Source organism: Hermetia illucens, chromosome 1 (genome assembly GCF_905115235.1).
Source record: "Hermetia illucens chromosome 1, iHerIll2.2.curated.20191125, whole genome shotgun sequence".
In the NCBI taxonomy this organism is placed as follows: Eukaryota; Metazoa; Arthropoda; class Insecta; order Diptera; family Stratiomyidae; genus Hermetia; species Hermetia illucens.
In genome coordinates, this window is record NC_051849.1 from 124,014,788 (window position 1) to 124,042,013 (window position 27,226).

Here is a 27,226-nt window from a genome sequence, read left to right on the forward strand (position 1 = left end):
GCAAGAACCGTCAACTCTCCCCCTACCACTTCTCTCACCTGTTCTCCAGGGTGGTGTACTTCCAGGAGGGTCTGCACTGAGTCCAGTCTGGAGCTCGCGAAAGTACCGTCGGGTTTTCTAAGAGAATCCAACTTAGCCGACTCATCCCTTTTGAGGACTCTGCACAACCTTGAAGTCTCCCTTTCGCCTTCCAGTTCCTCACAGTACGCTCTAAAGGAGTCTCGTTTCGAGTACCTCACGAGCCTCTTATATTCACGTTGTGAGTTCCTGAAATTTAACCAGTCTTCGTTCTTGTTACTTTCGCAAGCACGATTTAGAAGTCGCCTGGTTGATTTCCTGAGTTTTTGCAGTTCTCGATTCCACCAAGGAACCGTTTTACCGCTTTGGCCTCGGAAAATAGGACAAGCCTCTTTATAGCACTCTAAAAGTGTGCAGTTCAGAGTTTTCAATTCATCTTCCAGCACCAAAGGAGTCCTTAGTCGCCTAGGGAACTGTACTTTATTGCCAAGAAGTTCATTGAACTTTGCCCAATCCGTTTTCCTAGGGTTCCGTCTTCGTACTGCAGACTGTTCGCCCGCAATAGTTAGATTGAATTCTAGATATCGGTGATCTGACAGTGAGACCTCGTCTAGCACTCGCCAGCACTCTAACAATTTTGGGGTACAGATTGTTAGGTCAATTACTTCGCTTCTTCTCGGTCCCACGAACGTAGGGGCGCACCCTACGTTTGCAGTCATAAGACCAGCTAAAGTGATGAAATCAAATAGCTTCTCTCCTCTTGGATTGCATTTCCTACTGCCCCAACAAATATGTTGAGCATTCGCATCGCAACCTATTAAGAGTTCGAGACCACTTGATTCTGCATACGCCACCAGATCCCTAAGTTCTTGCGTCGGTGGAGGATACAAAGAATCATAGGGTAAATAAGCGGAGGCAACTATGATGTTTTTCCTCTCGCCATTTATCTGGTATTGTATGATGACCGTAGCTAAGTCCTGGGAACAATATTGTCTCAGCATAGTTGCCTCTAACCGTCTTGACATCAGGACGCAAGCTCTCGGTCTTATGGATCTTTCGTCGTAGAAGATCCTAGCCCCCTTTACTGATCCAATGCCACAGATTCTGTTAAATCGAACCCACGGTTCTTGCACCAAAAAGATATAGGGGAAATCCTGTAGCTTTGTCATTCTCGCTGCCAACAGGTAGGAGGGTGCTTTGGCGTGGTGCAAGTTGATTTGACCAATCTTTATGTTTTTCGACATAAACTTAGTCTATTGTCTTATGGAAAACAGTTGAAGCGTATGCGGAAGTCCGCGTATGACGGGGTTTCCCCTACACTGTACCGTCAGAGACTCGATCCCCTCGTGATTGATTTCTCTGAGAAAAGTCGTACTTGGAAGTACCACAATTCCCATGTTCTCATCCACGAAAGATCTCATTTCATCCCGCAGAGCATTCGTCTGTTTTCTACTTAGCACCTTACTTGATTTGCGGTGTCCGGGTTGCATAGATTCGATCACTCGAACTAGCATCAAGTCAGTTTCGTTCACGTCTCTGGCTTCCCTTCCTTCCGCCTGTTCCTTGCAAAGTGTAGGAGAAGTTACTAGCAGGTAGGATTCACTCTGTAGTCCCTTCCCCAGTGCGAGCCGCCATACGGGGGTTCCGCCCCTGTATGCACTATCCTCCGCGCACGTCTCCATTGTGGGAGAGCGCACCGAAGATGCTGCAGTTTGCTCTATGTTGTGTGAGTCGAAGACCATCATTGTTCTTCGCTCTCAAAATGGAGATGCTGCCCTACAGTTTTCTGATATGACTGAATTTCAGTCTATATAGGAAACCAGTCGGAATACCGGAAGCTCGCGCTTCGGGTATAAAGGTTTTGTGTTCATCTTATGTAAGAAATTTCAACGCACATTTCTCTATCCGTATATAGCTACAAATCCAACATAATCCTTTATATTTTTCCAAACTACGAGACATACGTACACATTACGCTCACCCTAAACAAACAAACTGCCTATTTCCGAATACTGTACACGTATATGCAAGTATATAAATTAATCGTACCCATATTTCCGATTTACTTCTTATATCTATCTGAATTAGGTACTACCCGTAAAGTTCATTAGCACGCATATACTATATACCTACATACACACATATCTGGTTGGAGTAATTGATATTCACATACAAATGATTAAAAACCTAAAACAAAATAATTCTTTGCGACCCCATCCATAACAACTTATTTCGTTGTGGTATTGACGAAATTATATGTGATGATGACGTCATGCAGGTTGTAGAGTGCACGAAATTCACGAAAAATGGTAAAGTTTTACCCCCTATAACTTTGTTAATAATAATTAGATTTTCTTCAAATTTGACCAAACTGTGCGCTATGTTCTTCATTATATGCATGCCAAATTTTGTACTTCTGGGATGAACATAAGGGGGGTGCCGGGTAAATTTCTAAAATGTGGAAATATACTATTATTAATTTTATTTGTGGAGATATCGGAACCGGATATATTTTGAGGCCTAGATCTCGTAGAGATGCACCATTGTGATTTTTTTCAGATTTTTCGGTTGGATAGGTTCTGAGAACGAGACCTGTTACACTTTTTGGGGGTCATATTTTGAGTCCTCACTCCCCTATGTTTCACCCAATATCAAATATTGAACCAGTTTCGGAAAGTACTAATTGAGACCTTTCATTTGATATGCCACATGGCTACATTCTGTGAAAAAAAAATTTGCACCCTCCATTCACATGTATGGGGAGCCCCCCCTTAGACTTAACACAAGATGGCGCCACTAACTGCATGTAAAGGGAACACCAGATTACATACTCTCACCAATTTTCGTGATAATCGGTCTAGCCGCTTCCGAATAAATCGGGTGTGACAGACAGACAGACAGACGGACAGACAGACACCGTCTCGATTCTAATAAGGTTTTGTTTCACACAAAACCTTAAAAATGGAGCACCATATGGTGACTTCCCCTGAGCACATTCAGACTCTGTTGATCCAGTTCGAATACCAAGTTGAAGCCCTCCACGTTTGTAGATTGGTCCTTCCTGGCATTCATGAACTTTACCCTCCAGTGCCCAAGTCCACGCCCGGGTTCTGTTCACCCAGTAAGCGGATGATGTCCTCTGCCTTCCTTCGAGGGCCCGGTAGCCAACATCCGACATGTTCTGTCCTGCGTAGCTCAGTGTTCACAATAGTGAACTTGGGCCGACCGCCGGAACTCAAAGTTGGGATTACCTGCTGGAGCCACTTTAAGGCAGCCTCGTCAGCGCACTCCAAATGGAGAAGCCCATCACGAAAACGTTGATCGTTAAATCGTGGCTTCGTTCCAGGCTCCAACATTTTCTTCCACAGGCATTCCTGGAGGATGGTAAATTATCCCTCTGACATTTTGCCATCCTTGGAGGAAACTCCCACGGCAGCAGTCAGAACAGAGGCCGCAGCTTGCGCATACGTCCTCTTCCTTCCCGCCTTCGTGTTCGTAGTCCTGTGGGAAGGACCAGCTTCATTGAGATCTCTCTCACTGATTTGATCACCTCCCGGCACACCGGTCCTAATCCCCGCGAGACGCGTGGATGTAAGCCCTGGTGCGGAACACAATAAAGCGTCGGCCACAGCAGATGTGTTGGTCTTACGCTTCTTGCGCGCATTACCGCTGACTGAAGAGTCTGGTGCGTCCAGTGTGGATCTTACCGGGGTTTCCAGTTTATCCCCACCTTCCGCCGGAGATTCCGCTTCCTTGCGTCCGATTTCCCTGGGCGTTACCGCGCCTAGTGGTACAGCCACGCCCATGTCCTCATTCCCAAGGTGCTTCATCTTCCTTCACAGTGCTCTCTTCTGCCGTTGGCTTAGGGCCTTTTCAGGTTCACGGTGTCCGCACCGCTTGGATCCATTTCCACATACTGGCGTTGAACCAGTAGCGTCCACGTCACCAGCTTCCCGTTCTTCCGCTCTTCCCAGTAAGGATGGCGGAGAACGTTCTGACAGGCAGGATTCAGCCTGTAGGCCCCCCTCCTTAGTGGCCGAAGTTCCCTTCTGCCGGGCCTTCCTCTTCCGCTTGCGGGTAGATTTGGGCTGTAGTACCGCGGACGGGCCGGCCGTAGTCGGATTTCCAGTTACTCCCAATTTGAGAGTTTCCGTACTTTCCTTTCTGGCTAACTTCGCCGTAGGCACTAAATGCAAACTGTCCACTGAGTCGGAAAGCATGCCTTCTACAGATTGCTCTATAGGCAAATGTGAATGTGGTGAGGCCTCCAAAATCGGCGCCTCGGCCGCGACATGATTGCTCATGGTCGCGGGTGGATTCGAAGTCTGTGACTTCTTACCACTTGGAGAGTTTATATCCATCGTTTTCATATTCATATTTTTGGACACCCTTAGTGTAGTAGTAAACTACTACAGGCTCCCCCACCACGACAAGGTGGTGTCCGAGGGGGGAGACATGCAGACTTAATAACAGTCGGCAAATTAGGATTATTAAAAATATTGGAAGCTAAATTTTTGGTGCCTTGTTCAACTTTTTTTCTGAATTTTGGTGCTTTTTCGAGGCTTCTTTAAAGAAAAACAAATCTTCTATTATAAATGAATCGCAATTATCCTAGTTTGCGGACCGTAGAAATAGGTTCCGAATAAGTCGTGAAAATTTCCAAGAATTGGATAGATTTTGGGCTATGGTGGCAGCAGATTTTCAACATGCAGTTTCGAGAAAAACACATTTAGAAAGTAGAATGCGATTTTCAAACAAAAAATCTTAACTGACCATTTATCCGCTATATCTAGTCCATAAACGTTAGATTTCTTGTACATTCATTTGGATCGATAAATAACATACGTGCTTTCTTACTGCGATCGACATAAACCGGGCATGTGACATTTTACCTGTTTAACACTATAATTTCCGAACGACTTTGAGTATAAAAAAATCACTTTGCCCATATATTCTATACTATATCTAAATACAATTGATGCCAAAAAAATCGATTCCTCGGAATTGACACACGGGGAGCCATGTAAATTTCGGCTATATGCCATGTTTAACTTCGAACCCGTATTTGCTTTCATACAAAAGATGGGACAACGGATTCAAAGCAAACAATACCACAGTGGGCTTAAAAAGTTGGTTTGGAAAATGCCACGCCTGATTGGTATTTCTCGCGATGTTTGTGAGAATACCGATAGCTTCGTGCTCCAATTCTTCATCACAGTAATATTTTTTGGGCCAGTTTTGCACCATAATGTATACCATTTTTGTCTCGAAATATTGGTTTCTTATGTTTAATTATAATCTGTGTTTTGTAAATGTCAACTATTCCTTCTTTAACGGATATGACGTTCTGATCTTCTATGTTTCTAATTTTTCAAATATATATGGTTGTCATTCACCTCTTGGTGGGGTATAGCGCATTAAACACACCTACGCGCCATCATTTGCGCGTATATGAAATGCGTTTCAGCACCCATCCCTTCACCCTCCCCTCCCACGACTTCCCGAGACGCTCACGCTCCTCCGTTACTCGTCTGCGCCAACTTGGGATTCTACTACATGGCGTAGCACGCAATGCAATCGTCGCCTCTCCTTAAAGTGTGACCTATCCGCTGCCACTTCCGCCTTCCAATCGCAGAGCCTATGATTAGCAGGCCGGTGCGCCGACCAAGTTCTTTGTTTAAGATAGTGTCAGACCTACGATGATACGACGCCGACAGGTATTGATGAAAGCTTGGAGCTTTTGAATAACGGGGAAGTTCACTTTCCGTGTGCTACTCCCATATAGCAACAGAGAAAGAACAGTAGCACAGAACAATCTCAACTTGATCTTAGTGGTGAGATAACTGCATTTCCAGATTTTAGACAAAGCAGTGAAAGCGGATCTAGCGCTATTGATGCATTGGACAACATCCAGTTCGGTGCCGCCGTCGTCAGAAACAACATTACATACTGATGGAGGGGTTCGAATCTCTGCCCATTAACGCAGATAGGGATAGTGCGATGATCCGTCAGACTGAGAATCTTGGTTTTATTGCTGTTTATCTTCAGTCCAACTGTACTTGCCTCTCTTTCCAAATCCAGAGCCATTTGGCAAAAGTCCATGACGCGGTGAAAGGGCAAACACGTGTCATCATCGTAGTGGAGAAAAGATGCCATCGTCCATTGAATTCTTCCACGTCTTGTGGACAAGTCAGCATGAAGAACGTCATCGTACACTCCCTGTTCGCGGTAAAGAAAGCTTTCTCGAAATCGATGAAGAGCAAGTACTGCAAAAATCTAAACTTCGCGCGGGGTCCTCATACATGAAAAGTCAGGGTGTATGTACTTTTTTTTGGGGCACAATAGTTCTTCAAGGACGCGGTGCGACTTTCCCTTAACAAAATAATAATGTACTTTTTTTCACTGCACATAGTTATGTTGGGTATCAAGTGAAAGGTCTCGATTAGTACTTCTTGAAAACAGTCTTAGTTTTAATATTTCTTGGAAAAGTGAAGAGTCCGGGGGACGAAAATGGTGATTTCTTTAACGGTTCCGTTCTCAGAAATCACCCAACTGAAAAATCTGAAAAAAATGCCTGGAAAATCTTAATATAAATAATATATATATGTAATATAGGTAATATAGATTATTGTATAAAGCATCAAAATTGTACTATTACTAGTAAAGTTACCGTAGCTCAAAGTTGTCTTTTCCGTGTAAATTTACTACGACCCGAAATACTACATAAATCATCATCATCAACGGCGCAACAACCGGTATCCGGTCTAGGCCTGCCTTAATAAGGAACTCCAGACATCCCGGTTTGCGAACACTCTTTGTAAGCTGGAATAGGCTCTGTTGGCTGACAACAACCGTGCGCGGATTTCATCATCGTAGCTGTTATCGGTTGTGATTTTCGACCCTAGATAGGAAAAATTTTCAACGGTCTCAAAGTTGTATTCTCCTATCCTTATTCTTCTTCGTGTTTGTGTTTGACCAGTGCGGTTTGATGTTGTTGGTTGATTCGTCTTCGGTGCTGACGTTGCCACCATATATTTTGTCTTGCCTTCATTGATGTGCAGCCCAAGATCTCGCGCCGATTGCCACCTGCTCGATGTGGATGAAGGCAGTTTGTACGTCTCGGGTGGTTCTTCCCATGATGTCGATATCGTCAGGATAGGCCAGTAGTTGGGTGGACTTGAAGATGGTCGTACCTCTTGCATTTACCTCAGCATCACGGATCACTTTCTCGAGGGCCAGGTTAAAGAGGACGCATGATAGGGCATCCCCTTGTCGTAGACCGTTGTTGATGTCGAATGGTCTTGAGAGTGATCCTACTGCTTTTATCTGGCCTCGCACATTGATCAGGGTCAGCCTAGTCAGTCTTATTAATTTCGTCGGGATATCGAATTCTCTCATGGGCGTGTACAGTTTTACCCTGGCTATGCTATCATAGGCGGCTTTAAAGTCGATGAACAGATGGTGCAACTGATGTCCATATTCCAACAGTTTTTCCATCGCTTGCCGCAGAGAGAAAATCTGATCTGTTGCTGATTTGCCTGGAGTGAAGCCTCTTTGGTATGGGCCAATGATGTTCTGGGCGTATGGGGCTATCCGGCCTAGCAAGATAGTGGAGAATATCTTATAGATGGTACTCAGCAACGTGATACCTCTATAATTGCTGCACTGTGTGATATTTCCCTTTTTCTGTATGAGACAAATAATGTCTCGTTGCCAATCGTCAGGCATTGATTCGCTGTCCCATACCTTGAGCACAAGTTGATGAACCACTTGGTGTAACTGGTCACCTCCATATTTAACCAATTCGGCTGTAATTCCATCGGCTCCTGGCGACTTACGATTTTTTAGCCGGTGAATTGCACTGACTGTTTCTCCTAAACTTGATGGTGGCAGTATTTGTCCGTTGTCTTCAGTTGGCGGGACCTCCAACTCGCCGATGTTCTGGTTGTTCAGTAGCTCATCAAACTACTCAACCCATCGCTCTAATATGCCCATTCTGTCGGAAATCAGATTTCTCTCTTTGTCTCGACAGGATGATCATCGTGATGTATAAGGCTTTATCCTGCTGATTTGTTGGTAAAACTTCCGCGTCTGGTGCGGTTGCTCCCTGTACTTTTCTAGTTCACAGACCTGTTGGTTCTCTCAGGCTTCTTTTTTCCGTCTGTGAAGTCGCTTCTCGGCTCGACGGAGTTCGTGATAAGTCTCTGCGCGTGCCCGCGTTCTTTGAGAATGCAACATTACTCCGTATGCGGCATTCTTCCATTCCGTTGCTAGCTTACATTTATCGTCAAACCAGCCGTTCCGACTCCTTTTGCGGCTGGGGCCTACTATATAAATATCACATTAAAGTGAATAGTTTGATATCGCAAATATATGTACATATACATTGTAGCCAAATGGGATAGTCCTGCACTCAAATGTCCTTACAGTAGAAACAAACAAAGGCTGTCATACCTGAAGCACCTAGCCTCCGGTTTGCTGACTTATTCTGGATTAGATTTAATTCCATCAGTTATCCATATTTGTCCTAAATAGTCTGTTTCTTTTGTAAAAATTTACCTGTGTCAACTCGGTATTTTTAATTTATATTTTTCTAAGGCGTTGAATATTTTCCTAATGTTCGTCTTGAAGCAAAGTTGCGATTATTAAGATATCATCGAGATATGGGACGCTAGTCTTGTTGATATATTCACCCATCACTTCATTCATCATTCCCTGGACGTTTGGTGCGTTTTTAAAACCGTTTTGTCTGAGTAGCACAGGTAAGGTTTATGCCTTACTCGTAAAATAGATTTTCGCTGCGGACCTTTTTCAAAGCTACTTTTTAAGGTTTTGTGTAACAGAAAACCTTATTAAAATCGGTTTACTGTCTGTCTGTCTGTCCGTCACACGCATTTTCCTCGGAGGCGGTTATAGGGATTGACACAAAATTTGGTGGAAAGGTGAACACTGTGAACGCTCGTGCATACAGTGAGTTACAGCCTTTTACGTCGAATATATGCAAAAGGGAGATGTAAATTTTTTTTCACCAAATATAGTCATATGGGGTATCAAATAAAAGGTCTCGATTAGTAGTTTCCGCAGTCGATGTAAGTTTTGAAATTTATTGCTAAGGTGGGGAGTGCGGGGAGTCAAAAGTAATAATCTCTTTAACGGATCCATTCTCAGAAATTACCCAACCGAAAAATCTGAAAAAAATCAAGGCGCAGAGCCACTATATGATGCCTAGGCTCCGAAATATCCTCCATATCCATATCTGTTCAAATAAAGTTAATAATAGTATATTATTATAATTTTTAGTAATTTCCTGCAAAACCCCGCTTAAGTTCATTGTATCACCACGAAATTTTACAGTAATGTAAGCTATAATGTAAAGCACCCTACCGAGTTTGATGGAAATGGCACTATTACTAACAAAGTAATAATAGTTCAAAGTTCTTTGCAAATTTAAACCCTTGTGAAGTGTGAAGTATTAGCCGGAATACGTTTGTTTTCTGATCTCCAGATGGTGTCAGGTTCAACAATTTGTTCGCTTCATCTAACCAGGAGTTTAATGAGTAATTTTCGTTACCGCCAGTATAAGCAGGTAGAGGTCTGCTTTCATTCAATATTTCGTCAAAGCTGAGTTCCAGCAGAACTGGTTGAATTCGTGGAGTTTGTTTGTTGGTGTTGGCCATTTTATTGGATTTTTGATCATTTAATTATTTCAGGTTGCATATATATAATGTGTACCATTGGTTTTCTATTAGTCTGGTTTGTATTATTGCTTTACTACACCTTTCCTTTTCCGAAGTGCAGGGTCGCGAGTCGGATTTTAACTACTCTGTTTCTCAAAGTGTTAGTTTTGTGTGTTTGTGTATGACCAGATGACTTATCTGTTTCCCAGGACTTGCCAAATGAGTTTTTATTGTTTTTAGGTTGGTTTCAGCCTAGCGTCGGTCTCAACGACAGTGGTTAGACTAAGGAGACTTGCCACTGAACTATATAAGTTAAAGTTTTTCCACTTTAACTGATGTAGTTTATTAAGTTCAATTTACACTTTAACTGTTTGTTCAGCCAAGGTTAAAGTTTTCCACTTCAACTGATTTGCCAGTTTTTAGTTAAAGTTTCCCTTTAGCTATTTGTTGTGACGGTGTGTTAAAGTTTCCCTTTAACCATTTTTTTTTAACATAGATTCTGTTCCCAAGGGGCTCATCCCTCCTTAGGGCGGACGATTGTGTCAGTTAAGGTCGTTGTTTCGATTTTTAACAAAATTAGTTAGTTATGAGATTCCTTCCGCGTAACCTGTAAGTAACAACACTTGAGTTTTCCTCAAATGTACTTTATCAAAAGTAAAACGTCTCAATATAATTTAATTCTTAACTTATGTTTTCACTTATTGACACTAAACACTTCACTACACTAACTCACAATAATTATTTATTTATTAACGGACAACAAACAGAAAAAATTCCAATTAATTATTGTCCTCAGGAGGAGGAGAAAACATAAATCTTATCCTACGTTTAAAACTACTTAAAGTAGGGAAGTTAAAAGGACCAAGCTGTTTTGCATTACAATTTCGGCAAAGCCTGGGAATCGAGGAATGAAAGTAGTCTTTGAGCTCTGCGAAGGGCATGTGGAAAATGTTTACGCCAGTGTGTTATAAGACGCAGGACGGCAGGTGACGAAAAGTAGCGGCAGAGTAAATCACAAGATAGTTTGGGGGAGTTAGCTGAAAAGCCAGAGAATTTAATGGACGGAGGGGATAACTGGGCAGGGCAGCGGGAGTTGCGAATGTGGGACCAAAAATGTTTCAGGTTTCCGCGCTTTAGTGAGTCTTCCACGCTGGACAAATATTCGTTTCTGAACTTACGTATTAAGGATTTGACCGAGGAACGAAGGGATTTGGAAAAAACTAAGTCGGCAACGTTTCTAGAAGACAGGAACTTCTTTCTCGCAGTCTGTTTTTGACGTAGTTTTTTTGTGAATTTCAGTGGTGAACCAGACGGGGTAAGAGCGTAAGCACTTAGGAGAGGAGGGAACGTAACAAGGAAGAAGATCAGATAAAATGGTATAGAAAGTGTTGAGTGCTTGGTCACACGTAAATGGAGAGAGGAGGAGGACCCATTTGATTGATGCCAGGGTTGAGTTCAAACCTTCGAAGTTCACCTTACGAAATTTGAACTTGGTAGGCTTGCGAGCAACAAGAGAGTGGAGTCGGGATATCTGAATATCGAACTCGAGAGCAGGATGATGGGCATCAGGGGCAACGTAAGACGGAGCATGAAGGGATTGGGAACGATAACGTACAAGAAGGTTAGAGAGGACAAGGTCAAGAGTGCGATCTAAGTGGTTTCTAGAAAGGGTAAATTGGAGGGCGCCACAGGTGTACATGAAAGTGGATAGAGGAAGGGAAGGGTGGGTCGAGTTATTAGGGAGGGAGCGAAGGACAAGAGTAATGGGCCAGGAGAGCATAGGAAGATTAAAGTCACCACAGAGGATGAAAGGATGTGAGGGAAACAAAACGATTAGGGCCTCTGATAATCTATCGAAGAAATCCTCGTACAGAGAAGGCGAGCTTAGGTAGGGAAAATATACACACGATATGATAAAGGAACATACTTTTGGCGGAAGGACACGTATGGTAACAGAATCGTAGGAGGAGGAGGAAAGGATGATTTCGGCACGGAGAGGGGACTTAACAGCTATTAGGGCACCTCCGCCAGTTGTCTTGCCAAGCGCAACGCAGTCTCTGTCACAACGAAAGACAGAGTAATCTTCGAGGTGCTCAGAATCTAAAATCCTGTCATCCAGCCAGGTTTCAGAAATGCAGGTGACATGATGTTGGAATGCAAAGGCAGACACTTGTTGAAACGATTATTATCTTCACAAATTCAATGCAAAAAATTGAAAAGTCACTGCTGACTATGTTTGCCAATTTAAATGTATTTTAACCGTTTTTGTTGTCGTCAATCGTGTTCAGATGCTTATCTTTAAACCGGTACAAATCGGATTTTCTTCTTTGTTACTTTACGTATCACAATGTAATAAATATACTTTTATTTTTTGTTTATGTTGTGTCCACCACCGCGGTTGGAAACAGAAGAGACCGGCTTATTTCCATGCGGTCCTTACTGTCCCAACCAACGGCATTTTTCCACCGCTAATTCTCTACTCCCTTGGTGAGTTCTAAAATGAGTGAATGGAGAGTTCCGCGCCATCTACCCGTGCGCATCCGCAACATTCGAAATAAATTTCGAATGCTGCAGATCCTGCCGCGCCACATCACTCCGCCCCCAGACGAAACCCAGGGGGTTTCGGCGAAGGATCCCGGAACTTCGTTCCCCGTTAATCCACAAAGCGGACACGACGCTGCTTCGGGGCGCACACGGGTTTCAGCCTGGACAAAGAGACCGCCTTCTTGTGTCCACCGATCTCGAGCTGGAAGAAATGTTCTCTCCTCTCGAGAACGCGGTACGGGCCCTCATATGGAGGCTGCAGCGGCTTCCGGACGGCATCCGTCCTGATCAGCACGTGCGTGCAAGTGTCCAGTTCCTTGGGCGAACTGGCAGGTATGGACGCGTGTCGAGTGGGTGGTGGCGCTTTGATGCGTCGGAGATTGTCCCTCAACAGACGCACCAACCCCGACTCCGTGAGACCCGATCTCTTGTCGAAAACCGGATCGCTTGGAAGTCTTGGGTTCTCCCCGTATACCAGCTCCGCGGGGCTGGCAGCAAATTCCTCTCGGCGGGTTGTACGTAGGCCGAGTAGGACGAGAGGCAAGACTTGAGTCCAGGACGGGTCGCCGCGTGCCATAATGGCGGCTTTCACTGTCCGGTGCCAACGTTCTAGCATCCCATTGGATTGCGGGTGGTATGCCGTAGTCCGCTGGCGTTTAAAACCCAGGAGTTTGCCTAACTCCGAGAAAAGGGTGGATTCAAATTGCATTCCCTGGTCAGTGATGACCACTGCAGGGACGCCAAAGCGAGGTATCCACCCTCGGCAGAGGGCTTCGGCACCAGATTGGGGCCGTAATGTCTTTCAGAGGTATTGCCTCAGACCACCGCGTGAACCTGTCGATGATTGTGAGGCAATACTTGTAACCGTGCGAGTCTCCCAAAGGCCCTATTATGTCGAGGTGTATCATGTGGAAACGCTTGGTAGTGCGAGGGAATGAACCCACTTTTCCCTTACATGCCTGGAGACTTTACACTTCTGGAATGTGATGCACTCTCTGGCCCAGGAATTGATATCCTTGTTCATGGAGGGCCAGAAGTATTTTCCGGTGACTAACCGGTTTGTTGTCCTGATGCCGGGATGCGCCAAGTCGTGAACTGCGTGGAACACTTCCTTGCGAAATGTGGCCGGAATGTATGGCCGAGGTCCCTTTTCCAAGTCTTCGCAGCAGAGCGAGATGTTTGAGTCGAAGATGGGCAACTCCCGAAATTTGTATTTGGGGTTGGATTTGAGGCTCTGAAATGCTGCGTCATCCTCCTGCGCGTTGGCAACAGCTGAGAAATCGAGTGAGGCGGGGATGTTAACCTCGGAGACACGAGACAAAGCGTCAGCAACTATGTTGCCCTTGCCGGACACGTGCTAGATGTCTGACGTAAACTCGCTTATGAAGCTCAGGTGTCGAAGCTGATGAGGGGACGCTTTGTCGGGCTTTTGTTTCAAAGCATACGTGAGAGGCTTATGGTCCGTGAACACTGTGAACGGCCTGCCTTCTAGGGAGAAACGGAAGTATTTGATGCTCAAGTACGCGGCGAGCAATTCGCGATCGTAGGTACTGTAGTTCCGTTGAGCGGGATTCAACTGTTTCGAGAAGAAGCTCAACGGCTGCCAAACTTGATCCACCTTTTGGTGAAGGGCAGCACCTACTGCGATGTCAGAGGCATCAACAAAAACGGCTAGGGGTGCATCTTGCAGAGGAAATGCCAAGAGTGTAGCATCAGCCAGTTGCTGTCGGGATTTATCGAACGCGCGGACAGCCTCTTCAGACCACACAATCTCTCGTGTGTCTTTTGTTTTGGGGCCAGACAAGTACGCGTTCAAAACGGACTGGTGTTGGGCGGCCTTGGGCAGGAAACGACGGTAGAAGTTTAGCATGCCCAAGAACCTCCTCAACTCCGTCACTGTTTTCGGACGCGGGAAGCTTGTAATTGCTTGCACCTTGTCTGGGTCGGGCTGTATTCCTTCAGAGGAAATGGAGTGGCCGAGGAATCTCACCTCTTGTTGAAGGAATTTGCATTTCTTAACGTTTAGGACTAAACCGGCCTCAAGGAGACGTTGAAAAATGCACTCGAGGACGCACCTTCGAGAAAATCGGGGAACCAGTAGTATTAATGTGGTGCTGCACATTGTGCTTCACTGGTTTCGAGAGACTACACTCGGTAGTAATCTGGCTGAAATTTTGGAGGAGTGTCCGAACACGAGAGTCGGTGATGTCTTCCAAAAGAACGGAAAGGTTATTGTCAGCGTGAGATACCAGTTGGCCCGACGAATTAAGGTTGGTTGTGGGGTCTATAAGGGACTCATTTTGCAAGTCCACCAGCAATCCATAGTGACACAAGAAGTCTGCGCCTAATATGGGGAAGCTGACATTCGCCAGGATGAAACGCCACGAAAACGTCCTACGCAAGCCAAGACTCACGTCCACTTGCCTGTACCCGTATGTATTGATGCGGGGGGAATTTGCTGCCGCCAGTTTGAGGGGTTGTGGATAGAGTTTATGATGCCGGGGTACGGGAAGAACCGAAACCTCCGCACCCCTCCGACGAGGTAGTTGCGCCTGCTGAGAGGGTCGAAAATAGTTAGGCGACGTGGCGCTGCGCTCTGGGTGGCCGTCGCCAAGACCCCCTGCGGACCTAGTTTTTTGCGGTAGACGCGACTTTACAAGGTAGCGTACATCTTGTCGCTTTATCTCCGAATCTCAGATGGTACCAGCAAATACCTTTGTCCGCAGGCTGTCTTGACGACCTGCTACCCGAACGCCCTTTTCGTGTGGCAGACCGTGAGCGAGCTCGCGATGTGGCACTCGAACGCTGCGCGTCCAACGTCGCCCGCATCTTGGCCACGCTGGCCGTTAAAGCAGCTATCTCGCGCCTTAAGTCGCTCACCTCATCCGACTGTGGTTGAACGGCCGCTATGGTTGGGCGTACATACACCTCCTGCACCTGGTCGGCTGTCGCTGCCAGTTCCTCCAAGAAACCGGAGACGCAGGCTAGGATCGCCTGGGTGCTCTCCGGGAGCCGTCGCAGCCAGAGCGACTTGATCAGGTCATCGCCAATCTTGCTCCCACCCAATTGCCTCATTTCGCGAAGCAATTGGGTGGGAGTTCGATCACCCAACGTTAAACCCGCCAGCAAGTGGTTTAATTTTGCCGACTCGCTTGCCGACAGGCACCTGATCAACTCGCTCTTGAGCTGTGTGTACGATGCCGACTTCACTACGTCGACACCAGAAGAATCGACTCTTCGTCCAGTCCGACCACCGCGTAGTTGAAGCGGGTCGCGTCCGATGTGATGCCGGACATTTGAACTGCGCTTCCAAATGCACGAACCACAGCTCCGGGTTCCGCCGCCAAAACGGAGGAACGCGTACGGCGAGGGCGGTCACTTGCGGGTCCGATGGGCCTGCCGCGTCTTTGCTGTCGAACGACATCTTGAGTAACGAAAAGTACGAGTTTGCAATGAACACGCGGTGAGTTTATAATGAAACGCGGTGAATTTTGCTCCGACACGGCAGGCCGCACCCACAAATGCACGCATGAACACAGAAATGACGACCGAAGCGGACGCTCTCGAGCGCAGACCGAAATCACCACCCAGAAAACGGAGAACCCGCGATGAGAAACACTTCAACGCCGTCTCCTGCAGCTGGTATAACTTTTATTTTAACTATTATATAATTAACAATTAGTGTGAATATTGCGAAACTAATGACAACAATTAAATTTGAACCGATTGATTGCCAATTATTATAAAATTTAACAATTAGAAAACAATAAAATTTAAAATTTCCGTTGTTCCGTTGCTGGTTGTCGTTGTTGTTGCACTTGCTGCTGCTGTAAATGCTGTTGTTGCGCTCGCTGCTGCTGCTGCAATTGTTGTTGTTGTGCTCGCTGCTGCTGCTGCTTTTCGGCCGGACCGTTTCGACGGGTATAAACAAAAACTGAACTTGAGATCCTTGGGCTATTGCTGATCGTTACCGCGACTACTCCTGTCCCTGCTGTGTGGCTTTGCAATCCCAGACGTTGTAGCGACGCAGCACTCGACTCGTTTTCGGGCGAGAAAAGTGCAAATTCGATGAATGTGCTACGCGCACCGGACTGTAGACCGAGATTTTGGGAAAACACTACGATCCTTTCGTTATTTTCGGAGAACTTGCTGTCGGTGCTGGAGACGGCCGTTGCTGCGGTGGCGCTGGCGTGAATTAGAGCGGCCGTCGCGGGTGATGGTAGCAATGACTGTGGCGGCGGCGCTTGTGCGTTTTCCTAGACGGGGTCACCACTTTGTTGAAACGATTATTATCTTCACAAATTCAATGCAAACAAGTCGGGAAACCGGAAGCTAGACGCTTCAGGTATGAAAGGTTTTGTTTATTTCTTTTATGAAGAGTCCGGATAGCTCAGTGGTTAGAGCACTAGGCTGTCATACGGAAGGTCGCGGTTCAAATCTCACTGGTGGCAGTGGAATTTGCATCGTGATTTGACGTCGGATACCAGTCGACTCAGCTGTGAATGAGTACCTGAGTGAAATCAGGGTAATAATCTCGGGCGAGCGCAATGCTGACCACATTGCCTCCTAGTGTACCGTTACGGTCTTGAATGAAGCGCTCTAACACACTTCAAGGCCCTGATCCAATATGGATTGTTGGGCCAACGATTATTATTATATGAAGAGATTTGGGTGTGCATTTGTCCCATTAGCATGTAACACGTAAAATATGCATATATTATGTGAAAATAGCCACTTTCAAGTGATATTGACATTCATAGTCTGGAATTTGCAGAGAAGCGACAGCTTTGACTTAGTATTACTTTGTTAGTAATAGTGCGATTTTCACCAAATTTGGCAGGATCATGCTCTATGCTGTAGTCTATATTGTTGCAAAATTTTGTGATTCTAGGGTGAACTTAAGGGGGGTTTTCCTGCCAATTACTAAAAATTATAGTAATGTACTATTATTAACTTTATTTGAACAGGCATCGATATGGAGGGTATTTCGGACCCTAGGCACCATATAGTGACAGCCCCCTGATTTTTTTCAGATTTTTCGGTTGGGTAGTTTCTGAGAATGGGTTCGTTAAAAAAATGACCACTTTCAACCCCCCGCACCCCCCACCTTTTCAACAAATGTCAAAACTAAGACTGGCTTCGAGAAGTACTAATCGAGACCTTTAATTTGATACCCCACATGACTATATTTGATGAAAAAAAAATTTACACCCTCCTTTTGTATGTATGGGGACCCCCCCTTAAATTCGACGTAAAAGGATGTAACTCACTATATGCGTGAGCGTTCACAGCTCCCACCTTTCTACCAAATTTGGTGCCAATCGCTACAACCGTCTCCGAGAAAAATGTGTGTGACGGACAGACAGACAGACAGTAAACCGATTTTAATAAGGTTTTGTTTTACAAACAAAACCTTAAAAATTTAAAAGTCGCTGCTGACTATGTTTGCCAATTTAAATGTATTTTAACCGTTTTTGTTGTCGTCAATCGCGTTCAGATGCTTATCTTTAAACCGGTACAAATCGGATTTTCTTCTTTGTTACTTTACGTATCACAATGTAATAAATATACTTTTACTTTTTTTTATGTTGTGTTCACCGCCGCGGTTGGAAACAGAAGAGACCGACTTATTTCCATGCGGTCCTTACTGTCCCAACCAACGGCATTTTTCCACCGCTAATTCTCCACTCCCTTGGTGCGTTCTAAAATGAGTGAGTGGAGAGTTCCGCGCCATCTACCCATCCGCATCCGCAACATTCGAAATAAATTTCGAATGCTGCAGACCCTGCCGCGCCACACACTTTTGAAATCCGACAGCTTGGTCCTTAGATCCCTTACATTTTGATCAAATAGCGTATAGTTATTGGAATCATTGAAGTCCGGCGAGCCAGGCGGGCGGGCCGGAAATTTTCACGAAACTTAGACCTCTGATAAGACTTAACGAAGACCCCCTGTGGCCAAAAGGAAGATTGGACGATAGCATCGAAGTCATGGGGATATGTCACTTTCAAGGAAGCTATCACTCGGTCAGGAGAGCCATCCTTCGTCAGCTTCACACAGGAAAGAGGTGACAAAGTTGAGTTGGTTTTGCTTCTGATATAGGCCAGAATTTCGTCGGGGGTAGTGGAGTACGCTAGCCTTGACACGAACAGCTGTTTCAGTGGCGAGGCGACGTTCAATTGGGGGCCGCTCGGACAATATGAGGTCGGAAAGGCCTGCGGTTCAGCGGTGGCGGGCATCGATGATACACAGGAGGAAGCGTGTGGTGGTGCTCATGCAGCGACTGGAGGATAAACGCCACAACTTCGTAGGGCATCCGATGTTGCGTAGGGAACTTGTCCCTCGGATGCAGGATTTTTCAGTTGGCTAGCGGACGTCATCGGGTTGATACCATCTTTTATGGACACACTGGAACAGTGCGTGGCAAATAGAGGCAGAGAATTAGAATTAGTCGACCGGGGCGACTTAGGTATGGCGCCAGTTTTGTTGGCTGCAGTGCTGGTGCTCGATGAAGCAGCAGCTTGCGGGGGAAGAATTGTCGGCGATTTTGAAACTGCATGTTGAATCGACGACAAAGTCGCCGTTGATGCAGCTGAATTGCATCCGATAGCGTGTTACCGCAGCAGGCTTTACAACGATAGGCAACGTTAAATGAAAATTTAGCCCGAATATCTATAAACGCAGAGGGAATACCTAAACATTTGGCGTGGAAGGTCGCACCACAGTATCCATCGCAGTCTAAAAATTTGGAGTGATTAAACACATAGCCACGGGAGTGTAGTCACAATAGTTTATCGATGGTAATATCAAGTTCAATTGAAATTGAAATTACGCACACTCTGTAAAGATTCGGCGACAGTAGTTTATTAGCGGAAGAAAAGTGTAAACCGGGGCGTAGGAGGATCGAACTTAGTATCTAGCGCACAACAGGCAAGCGTGTTGTCACAATGCCACGTAACACTTCCTGTCTCATCGACAACAGAGAAACAGGAATTAGTAACGAAGATTGCTTGAAGATATGCAAAAAAGTCAGATTTATTTGCAAATCTTTGCACTTGAAACAAAGGTAATTGACCGGGGAACAGTAATTACAAAATTGGATGCAAAATATTGTTGCCGGAACAAAATTTTAAGTCTTCGAAAGCACACAAGAAGCGCGAGAATTAGCCGTTTCACTTGCGCGAGGTACTGACATAACGCACAGCACCAGGTTACTCAGGGAAAGGCTCTGAGAATAAGGTAAAAGGACACTGCAGAATATTCGCGATAAAAAGTCCGTGTAGCACGTCCGTTCGACTCGAAGTTCACAGAAAAAAGCATCAACTACTCGCCTGGCTCTTAGTGGATTGGACTCATGACTTTGACTCTGTCACTACTCATGATTGACTCTTAAGTTGCTGACTTCCTCGTGACTAATTCGATTGATATGATCTTCTCTGTTTTATAGTTTTCAGAACAAAGGATCTAAATTGCAACATTGCGTTCTCAGTAATTTAATTCTTCTTTTTTTCCGTTTCTTTTTTGTTCTAACAAAGGATGTTTACATTATATGAAGCTACACTGTTTAATATATTCTCAAGCAAAGGGTATTTATATTAGAATCAAATTGCGAAGTTGAACTTGCTTACATATTCGAGAACTTGGTCGTTATTTGTGGATTATTACTCATAACTCGTGATTCAAATTCTTTCCCCCATGGAGCTTGTTGTCGTTTGCCTTTTCACCCACACTTAAGGTCGCCTGCAATGATGTATATTCATCAGCAGGTACGTTACAGGTCTTTGCATCGAGAAGCTGCCAGAAAGCAGCTTTCTCGGCATCAGGTCGACCTGCGCGTGATGCGTATACCGTGATGAAGTGTATAATGCGGTTAGCTCATATAATGGTGAGCTTTATCAGCCGGACATTAAATCGTTCGACATCTTTGATGGCATCACGGAAACCCTCTGAGGTTGCAATGCCAACACCAGATTAAGTATGCGGGCTACAAAAATAGAGAAGTGTATAGCCATTTTTACTACCTTTGTGTTCTATATTGCAGCTTTTGGTACCAGACCATCGCGTTTCTTGTAGAGCGCAAATATCCGAACGACTCTTGCGAATTCCTCGGTCTTTTCAGTGAGGGTACTAATATTTAGCGTATCGACATATATTCGTTTTGCTTGGAGTAATTTACTTACGTTCTGACACGTCCATGTGTCAAGAACCTTTGCCCATTTCTCTATAGGACCGAGCCTCGTTCTGCCGCGCTAGCATTTCTTCAAGACTTATGATTCAACACGATAGTTTTGTTTTTAACGACATTGGATGCATTTTCTTGGTCGGCCTGTCATGGGACCTATCACCAAGAGGGACGAGGTGAAATTTTGCACAGTGGAATAACTGGAACTATACCTTTTACTTTTTTTATCTCTTTCCCTAATCTCAGCATTTTATTTTTGTTTTACTGAGGATAGTACAAATACGTTGCCTCAAAACCTCCTCCTTTGCCTGGACAAAACAAATACTGCGTCGAAAGACAAAGGGAAAATACAAAGCGGTAGTAATGTGAACCCATTATCATTAAAAGTTGAAGATAAAGTTTTATTATCAGTAGAAAATAGGAAATAACTAGATTCGCTATATACCGTAATTTTATATGCCAAATCCCGTAGTATTCGTTGAAAAAGTATGCTTTATTATTAGTTTATGGGCCCAGTGCCCTTGGTAAAAGAAAATAACTTTCATAAGTTTCACGAATTAAAGTAGCAAATTGTTGTTAGTGACGTGATATTTAGTATATGCAACAAACATTTGCAAAAATGGCATCGAACTACTTGGTAAATATTCCTAAACTAAAAGGCAGGGAGAGCTACAACAAATGGGTCTTGGCTGCGGAGAATTTTCTGATCCTGGATGATATGCTGCATTCCATCAATTTAGTAATTGGGAAGATAACACAAGCCGCAGATCATGCGAGAACCAAGTCGAAATTAATGTTGACGCAGCGACTACGTTGGAACTATGGAACAAGTTGAAGGTGTTATTTGATGATTCGGAATTTACGAGAAGGGTATCTCTATTGCATAATTTGATCTTAACCCGCCTCGAAAATTGCGTATCCATGCAGTTGTACGAAACGCAAATAGTCGAGACAGAACAAAAGGTGACCGGGATAGGATCCTGCATAAGTGGTGAGTGGATCGAGTGCGTAATGCTAGCTGCTAGCAGAAATTCATTCCGATGATTATGACAATGGAACATTCAGGTATACAAATGACGACGGACGCCATCAGAAAAAAATTTATGGACATGAAAATGAAAGTGTGTGGAAATGATTAACCCAATGAAGCCGGTAGTGCAAACACTGCGCAAACATGGAAACATAAGAAAAATAACAATATGCCAACGGTCAAAGCGCAAAGATGTCAAGCGAAACAAAATGTCAATCTCAACAAAATGGATATCAAATGTTATCGGGGCAAATAACCAGGACATATAATCATTCACTACAGCTTTTTTGAACGGCGATCTTGAGGAGATAACTTATGTATGTATGTATGTATGTATGCTTGTTAGGTTCTCAGTACAATAATAAATAATTGAAATGTATAAACTGTGTGTCTATATTATAATATTTTGATAAGTAGGGGGTTGGTTTTTTTTTTATCAAAATTAGATAGTAAGTTGCTACTCCATCTATTGTTTACCAAGTATTGATTGCGAATGTTCTAATAAAATGTCACTCGCTCTCATGAGCATTGCGCTCGACCGTGATATTACTCTGATTTGACTTAGGTACTCATTCATAGCTGATGTATCTGACATTCAGTGGCGATATTATGAGCTACCACCAGTGAGGTTTGAATGACAACCTTCCGCTACGACAGTCTGAGAAATAAGTTAGTGATTAATTAGGATTAGTTTAGATTAACATTTTGTTTTGATAGTTTAAAAAATTTATGTACTACATCAGTCTGTAATATGAAGTTTTTCGGAAATATCCTGCAACGCCAACTGCTAACCGTTATTTGGTTAAAAATTATGAATGTATTTGCAAAATATTTGGAAAAGTTAATTTCGGCAGAAGTGCCTAATTATGATACCCCATAAAAACCATTCATTTTTAAAACAAATTTTTCCGGGCCTTCACAGAATAACTGCAGGTGGAACGACTCCACCGCTAAATTGTAGATAGTAGATCTTCGGGATATTTTGTCGTAAAATATTTGGTCTCCCTTAATTGATTCAATATCATGAATTTCATCACAACAAAGTTATGATTGAAAGCAGTAAATTATTTTAAGAGCCATGTATAGTGTAATTAAATTAATTCAATGGCATTTGTTTGTAAAATATTCATTTAATGAAAAGAGTTTTCTATTTAACAACTATTAACAGTTTGTTTCAACGGAAACATATTTACATTATTGTTCATTTCGCGTGTTTGTTGTTGTTTTCAGTGCCCATTTGTCTCAATCAAATCAGATAATTTGTTCTTTTCCGGAACGAATGAACCTAAATGTGTTTTCTTTTCATTTTAATTCGCAGCGACTGTGTGAAAGAGAGAACATATTGGATAAAATGATAGATCCATCACAAACAGAGGAAACAAGACTTTCTTCTGTGCAATTACGTAAAGATGGTACATTGCCACGACTCTTCATTTATAATAATAAACCAAGAGTGAAGTCCCCACTGCACTTAAAGAAAGTAATGCGATATCAAACGTCACCAGTTCTCGGATCTCCTCGACTAAACCGTGTGCGGGGAAATAAACCCAAACCATGTGCAGCAAAAACAACTACAACGTCTTTAAAATTAGTAAAACCAATTCGGAAATCAAAATTTGCAATTTCTTCGAAGAGAATTCCAATAGAATCGAAAGCAGCAGAAATATATCCCAGTTTTGGAGGGAAAGAACATGATACTGTGGAAAACGCAGATTTCCAGCAAGAAGGTAAGCTAGAAATTTATTTTATACTAGTTGAACCTGGCAGACCCTCTTCTGCCTGTGTATTTTTGCAAAAATTGCCGACTTTCTTCAGATACTAAAAGAAGTGAATCAATCTAATGTAATGTAATATACTTGTCTTTTTACTTTGAATGAGGGTGTGAAAATAACTATATTCGTCCCTCCAAACGATGCCATTTGAAGATCCTGCTTTGTATTTTTGATATGGTGTACAAAGTTTTTGGATTTTTAAGTAGTCTTAACAATATTAGGTGTAAGTGGCTGTGGTGGCTCAGTCACTGGTGGCAAAGGGACCTTGTCAGTGGAACATAACAATTGGCCTGAAAAATTGGTATGCTAATTCAACAAAAAGTTTTTTTTTTAATTTGATTTTATTATTCAATATAGTTGGCTTCGCGGGTGATACAACGATTATAGCTGTTATAAAGTTTTTCGATACCATTTTTATAGTATGACTTGTCCTTAGCTTCAAAGTAGGCCCCGGTTTCGACCATTATCTCTTCATCGGCGCTAAATTTCTTTCCAGCGAGCATTTTCTTGAGGTCTGAGAACAGGAAAAAGTAGCTGAGGACTAGATCTGGAGAATACGGTGGATGAGGAAGTAATTCAAGCCCAAATTCGTGCAATCTTGCCATTGTTTTCATTGATTTGTGACACGGTGGATTGTCTTGATGAAGCAGTAATTTCTTTTTTTTAAAATGGTCCCGTTTTTCCCAATCGAATCCTTCAAACGCTCCAATAACCCTATGTAATACTCGCTGTTGATGGTTTCTCCCTTATCAAGATAGCCCATGAATATTATACCATGAGCATCTCATATTGATGCAAAAAATCAGCGTTTTTTTATCGAAGAAGATCTTCAAACACTGTTCAGAATCGTCAGCTCATTGTTTTTTGGGCGATTGTGAGCTCGCGTGGCGCCCACTTTGAACGGAGATTTGGCAAATCCAAACACTCATGCACGATATGTCCAACACGTTTCTTTAATATCGTCAGAGCCTCAACTCATCTCGATCAACTTCACAAAATTATTTTTTGGATTTTTTCATGTTTTCGTCGGCGACATCCTTTTTGGTGCGCCAACTGCGTGCATCGCCCGCCCATCAAACCCTATATATATACCTACCCAAGGATGGGATGAAGGCTACATCCACAGGCCCGAATCACAGCCAGATTGCATTTCAACACATCTCGATTGTCGCAAACACTTCAGCCAATGACGCGGTGGTTCTACAGTACAGAGACATGGATCTTGAATCGAAGACAGTGCGGATCAAGACTGAAACTCACTAGGTCAGATTGTTACCGGTCAGGACTCTTCGGACTATAAGTACAGATTGCAAGGATAACCGCTTTTTGCATCTCTATGCATGGTCCAGCCAATCGAAGGTTTTCAGTGCTTTATGTACTTTTTATGTGCGGGATTAATCCCGTCGCAGAAATTACCACTAGAACTACCTCGAAATTTTGTAGTCTCCAAGTCTGCTTCATATCGTCCGCCAAGGGGCCATAGTTCCGGATTTTTTTTTTGCCGTTTTTTAACAGTGTTCCGGTCCAACGGTACGGCTACTTCGATTATGAAGCACGCCGGTTCTTCCTTCAGAAGCAGAACTAGATCGGGTCTATTATGATTAACACTGTGGTTGGTGCCAATAGTGTGATCCCACAGTAGTTTGACCTGGTCATTTTCCAAGATTCTCTGCGGAGTATACTTATAATAAGTATGGTAGGTTGCCACTCAGTTATATTTCAACGCAAGGTTTTGATGGAGGATCTTGCAAACGGAGTTATGACGATTGGTGTACTCGGTTCTTCCCAACATCCTGCACGCAGATGTTATGTACTAGATGGTCTCCTCTTCACAGTTGCATAACCTACAACTGGAGTTGGTGATTGAGGAGTCATCAAGGATGTACCGTTTATAATTTTTTGTTGGGAGCGAAGCATACTGAATTCAAGTTAGGAATGCTTCGGTCTCATAGAAAAGTACACCATTTGTCAACCATTTGTTGGAAGTTTCGATGTCAATGTCCGACAACAACAAATTTTTTATATGATTTCCGTGAATGGGTTTCTCTTTCCACATGTCGATCTTCTGTTGGATTGAATTAACATTCGACTTGGGATCACATTCTCTGCTTTTCAGGTTCAAAGGAGATAATTTATTATCTGCTAGAGGATTGTTTGTCAAAGAAAACCTCACGAAGAAAATGCACTTAATTATAGTGCAATGCTTTTAAATCCTATATACCGGAAGTATATAGAAGGACGGGAATGGCGAAAGGGTTGATTGCCATGACTTTATTTTTCCCGAATAGCTCCGTTTTAAGGACAAGATCCAGACGCCGTTCATATTCCCCCAGCAACTTAGATTTGATTATTGCCACAGTGGTTGTTGTTGCTTGCAATATGCCGAGGTATTTGTAGACTTCGTCCGACTCCATACCCTCAATTCGGATGTAATTTTGGCTCTCTAATCCCAACTGCGTGCCAATATCCCTGCTGAACTGGATAGTGATGTCCAGCAAGGAGCGAAGTTGGTTTTCGTTTTTGGCATAGAATTTGATGTCGTGAATATACATTATATGACTTAATGTACATTTCCACAATATTCCATGTTTGACTTGGAACCTATATTTGCTTTCAAGCAGAAGATGGGATAGTGGATTCAAAGCCAAACAAAAAGCATAGTGGGCTTAAAGAGTCGCCTTGGAAAATACCACGCCTAATTGGTATCTCTCCTGATGTTTGTGAGGATACCGATAGGTTCGTGCTCCAATTCTTCATCACTGTTCTGAGGAGAAGAACGACATTCGGATTAATTTTATGTAAGCGTAACACTTGTAGTAACGATGAATGTGATATGGAGTCAAAGGTTGATTTATAATCGATCTAGGCTGTTGAGATATTTCGTTTTTGGTGAACAGCCTGCTTTGCAGCGTCCATATCGATTATAAGCTGTTGTTTACAGCTGCTCCTCAGCTATCAATTCATGAACATCAAGAAGTTTTCAGATGTTCGCGCACAGAACTGAAGTGAAGAACTTGTAGATGGCAGGAAACGAAGTAGTTGGTGGACCTTGTTCCTTGGGGATCAGAAAAATTACCCCCTTGGTGAAAAATTCTGCAACTAATTTCGGATCGACAATCATTTCATTAAAATTCTTTGTAAGTATCCTGTGAATGCTCTTGAACTGCTTTAGCTAGCAGTTGTGAATCTTGTCAACTCTTGGCGCCTTCCAATTACCTGCCTTTTCAAGGGCTGCTTCTGCGTCAGCTCCAGTTATGTCAGGCATGGTCATTTCGAGGAGGGCCTCGCATGAACGTATAAAGTGTGGGAGCCACGCTGCTTCTAAATTGCAACGGTTGGGTTCGGTCCAAACATTTCTCCAGAAGTCTTCTGCCCGATCCAGATCGAAGTTATTTTCATGAGCTGAGTTGGTGAAATTTTTATAGAATCCCCGTTGGTCTTGGAAAAACAAGATGTTGTCTGCCCTTTGCTGAAAGCTCTTTTGATACCTACGGATGGGATTGGAGCATACCGCAAGTTTTTGCTTCAGCATCTCGAGGATTTCTTCGATTGGCACATCACTGGACAAATGGTAGTTTCCTATGATGTTCGGAACGTATCTGTGGACATCTTGGTGACGGATTTCCTAAAAGTGCTTGTGTGACTTGACCAATCTCCTGTCTTAACTTCTCGACCCTTTTGTTGAGTCGAACTTCCCAGAAGGGTAAAGTTCTCCTGCGCATATCTCTGTTATTCGCTCCAAGTTGTTGATGATGGAGATGAATAACCACGGCAGTTCCAACGTAGATTAGACTGTGAACCTTTGTAGCAATAATCTTGCTGGCCAAACGATCAACCAAAATTCTGTGCAGCAATGATGTTAGTAGTTGCCGAAGTAAACTTTAGTTTAGTCTTTGGCCTGCGTCTCAGCATATTCTATGAATGCAACCTGGAATGCGGTCAAAGCCTCATTATAAACTGGGTCGACATCCCCGGTCACTAAGCTTCCTCTGGTTACTGGGTT

General features: G+C 43.7%; 1 protein-coding gene across 7 annotated transcripts in view; it reads left to right on the forward strand.

Moving 5' to 3' along the window:
- LOC119647249 (tubulin polyglutamylase TTLL4-like) overlaps positions 1-27,226 on the forward strand; it is a 429,241-nt gene that overhangs the window by 177,716 nt on the left and 224,299 nt on the right. For all 7 annotated transcript variants that reach the window (XR_005248821.1, XR_005248824.1, XR_005248822.1 and 4 more), the window contains one exon: positions 22,770-23,178. Coding sequence is in view for 2 of the 7 variants with exons in the window: in XM_038048127.1 (XP_037904055.1) it covers positions 22,770-23,178 (409 nt within the window). In the remaining 5 variants the exon portion in view is untranslated. The remainder of the gene's footprint in view (positions 1-22,769; positions 23,179-27,226) is intronic.